General features: G+C 25.8%; 1 protein-coding gene across 1 annotated transcript; it reads right to left on the bottom strand.

The window, feature by feature from the left end:
* Nucleotides 1-1476: 1476 nt before the first annotated feature.
* On the bottom strand, nt 1477-1959 carry EIN_214590 (hypothetical protein; the record flags this gene model as incomplete). Its single annotated transcript, XM_004261212.1, has 1 exon — nt 1477-1959. The coding sequence occupies one exon, from the start codon at nt 1957-1959 to the stop codon at nt 1477-1479; it is 483 nt and encodes a 160-aa protein (XP_004261260.1).
* Between the last annotated feature and the right edge of the window lie 939 nt (nt 1960-2898).

The raw sequence follows: 2898 nt of genomic DNA, 5'->3' as shown, positions 1-2898 counted from the left end.
TTAAACCATGTTTACACTTGAGTCATTTAACACAACCATTAGATTTTGTAGTTTTTGTAAATCAAAAAGTTTGTTATTTGGTTTATTAATTATAAAATTAACTATTAGAAATGGATACATTATCCAGAGTTAAAAATATGCAATTTAAATGGATGGGGTAGGCGATGGAGTAAGACCGATTGAATTAACAGAAACATCTACTGTTTTGGCCACTATTGTAAAAACGGAAAAAAGTGCTAAAACGAAAAACACAAAAATGTTAAATTGTCTTTAGAGAGGGACTTATACCAAAGCACAATTAGAACAGTTTGCTTTGAGTAACATGACAACACGAATTGTATCAATTGTTACTTCCAGGGATAGAGCGACAAGTGGTCTCAACATTACGTGTGCTTTCAATCGGGCAGGGTTTAGAAGTTATCAAAAAACAATAATAAAAGGAAGAGAAAAAATGTATATAACAAGAGTCAAGTTTATTGCTCGGAACGCCTTGTTGTTTATGAAAAAAAAACTCGGAGAGAATTTTGAAGAAGAAAAAGAGCAAGATTTACAATTAGTTGAAAAGAGAAAAGCCACAATTGCCGAACTTGAAAAGTAAGAAATTATCGAAGAAGATGATTTAGAATGTGCTTACGATGAGTTTGATAACTCTATTTGTGTTTAAACATAGAAGAAGTTAATAATTTGAATTTTTTATTTTTTGTGTGTCTGTGTATGTCAGTTTTTGACTTTTTAGTAAATAATAATAAAGAAAAACATTAAATAATAAAAAAAATAAAAGCGTTGATGATCTTAACAAAGTTCTCAACAACTTCTATTCAAAATTTGTAAAAATAAACAATGAATTATATTATAGTATATTTATCATAAATATTATATTGTTTATTAATTTTATAAAGTAAACAATATAATAATCCCTTAATATAAAAGATGTCAAACCTTGAAATAATTAAAAAGTATATCATATGCCATATTAACAATAATTTTGAAAGTTTTAAATACAGTTTTTGTTTGATAAATTATAATATATTTAATGTTTATTATTAATGTAAAAATAACTTAATTATTTTTGTTTTTAAATTAAATTAACTTTATATGGTAATTGACATCAAAGAAGGTAATTGAATAGTTTTTATGGTAAGTTTGGTTTGAATTGATTTTCAATAGTTCTGATTAATATCTTTAAAACAAAATGTTTTTCAGAACTCTGTACTGGGATGCCCCGCTTTTTTAGAAAAATAATTTCTAAATAATTTCCTTTTTTCTTAACCCTCATTTTTGTAATAAACATTTACTCGAAAAAGATAAAAAATGAACCATATTATTTTCACTATTTAAAAAAATATATAATAATTGGTTTACTCTGTTGTATGAACTATGGTGTCTGATGGAAAACAATATTTGCCTGTTGTTATAACGTTTTATGGCAATGTAAAACTGCTTAGACTAATAACACACCCAGAAAAACAACAATAACTAATTGATTTCACACTTGAAAAATATTATAACACTACTTAAACTGCTACATCTACTGAAACAATAATCACCAATTGATTCTACTTTGTATTGTATTATTACATTGCTTATTTTTAAACATCCACTGAAACTATAATTACCAATTGAAACAACGTTTTGAGGTATTGTTACACTCTTCAGATTAAAACATTCACTAAAACAGCCGTCTTTAATTGTTGTAACACTTGATGAAAGGTTTACACTACTCAATTTATCACAATTACTAAAACAATATTGGCCAATTAAAATAACAGATGATGGGATTGTTATTTGATCCAGGTTTAAACATTTACTAAAACAGCCATCACTGATTGATAAAACAGTTATTGGTATATTTAAAGAGCTTAGACAACCACATCCAATAAAATTAAAATCTTTTGTTTTTCTGACACCCAAAGGAATATTGACATATTGTAAATTTTTACATCCAAAGAAACTGTTCATATTAATTCGTTTAATGCTTTTTGAAACAATCACAGAACTCAGTTTTACACAATTTTTAAAACGTTCATTTCCAATTTTAGTGACACTTGATAATATGTTTATAGTTTTTAAAATTGTACATCCACAAAAACAACTATTACCAATTGATTTCACATTTGATGCGAATAAAACATTTTTCAATTCGCTGCATTGATTAAAACAGTTTTCTTAAATCATAGTTACCAGTGATGGTTTTGTTATACTACTCAAAGTGTTACAATTACAAAAACACACATAACCAAGTGATAAAAAATTTGATGGTATATTTATATTTTTTAGATTAATACATTCATCAAACCAACCAACTCCAAATAATGAGACATTTAATGGTATGGCTATTTTTACTCAAATTACGACAACCTTTGAAACAACAAGGTTTAATTGATTTTACAGTTGTATGTATATTTATACTGTTTATATCGGCACAATTCTTAAAACAATTGTTATCAATTAGTGTGATACAAACAGGAATGTTATTATCATGCAATTTTCTATCTTTATTAGTATATGTTACATTCGCAAACTTAATATTTCGTTTGTTATTATTATGAACAGTGATATAATCGACATTAAATCACACGACAATTTATTAGAACATTTTTGTAAAAACTGCATTTTTGTTGATATCTAGATTATAAGGTATGTTACAGACAAGTAATTCATTTCCAAATTTACTTCTTTTAAATTCCATATATGAAGTGTCTCGATTTGGTGAAATGTTTTATTGTTATGTTAGTCAAAGGAATTGTATTATAATGAAAATTATTTATATTGCCATTATACTTTTTGCATACAAACTCCAAGTTAACAAAGTTTTTAATAGTCTTGAAACATCTCTAAACAATCATGACGTGATAACTATCTAATGTAAGCATTTTGGTTTAATTTATTACTTGTGGA

This window comes from Entamoeba invadens (assembly GCF_000330505.1).
Source record: "Entamoeba invadens IP1 unplaced genomic scaffold scaff_1105074725785, whole genome shotgun sequence".
NCBI classification, from domain to species: Eukaryota; Evosea; order Mastigamoebida; family Endamoebidae; genus Entamoeba; species Entamoeba invadens.
This window is presented reverse-complemented; position numbering and strand designations above follow the sequence as displayed.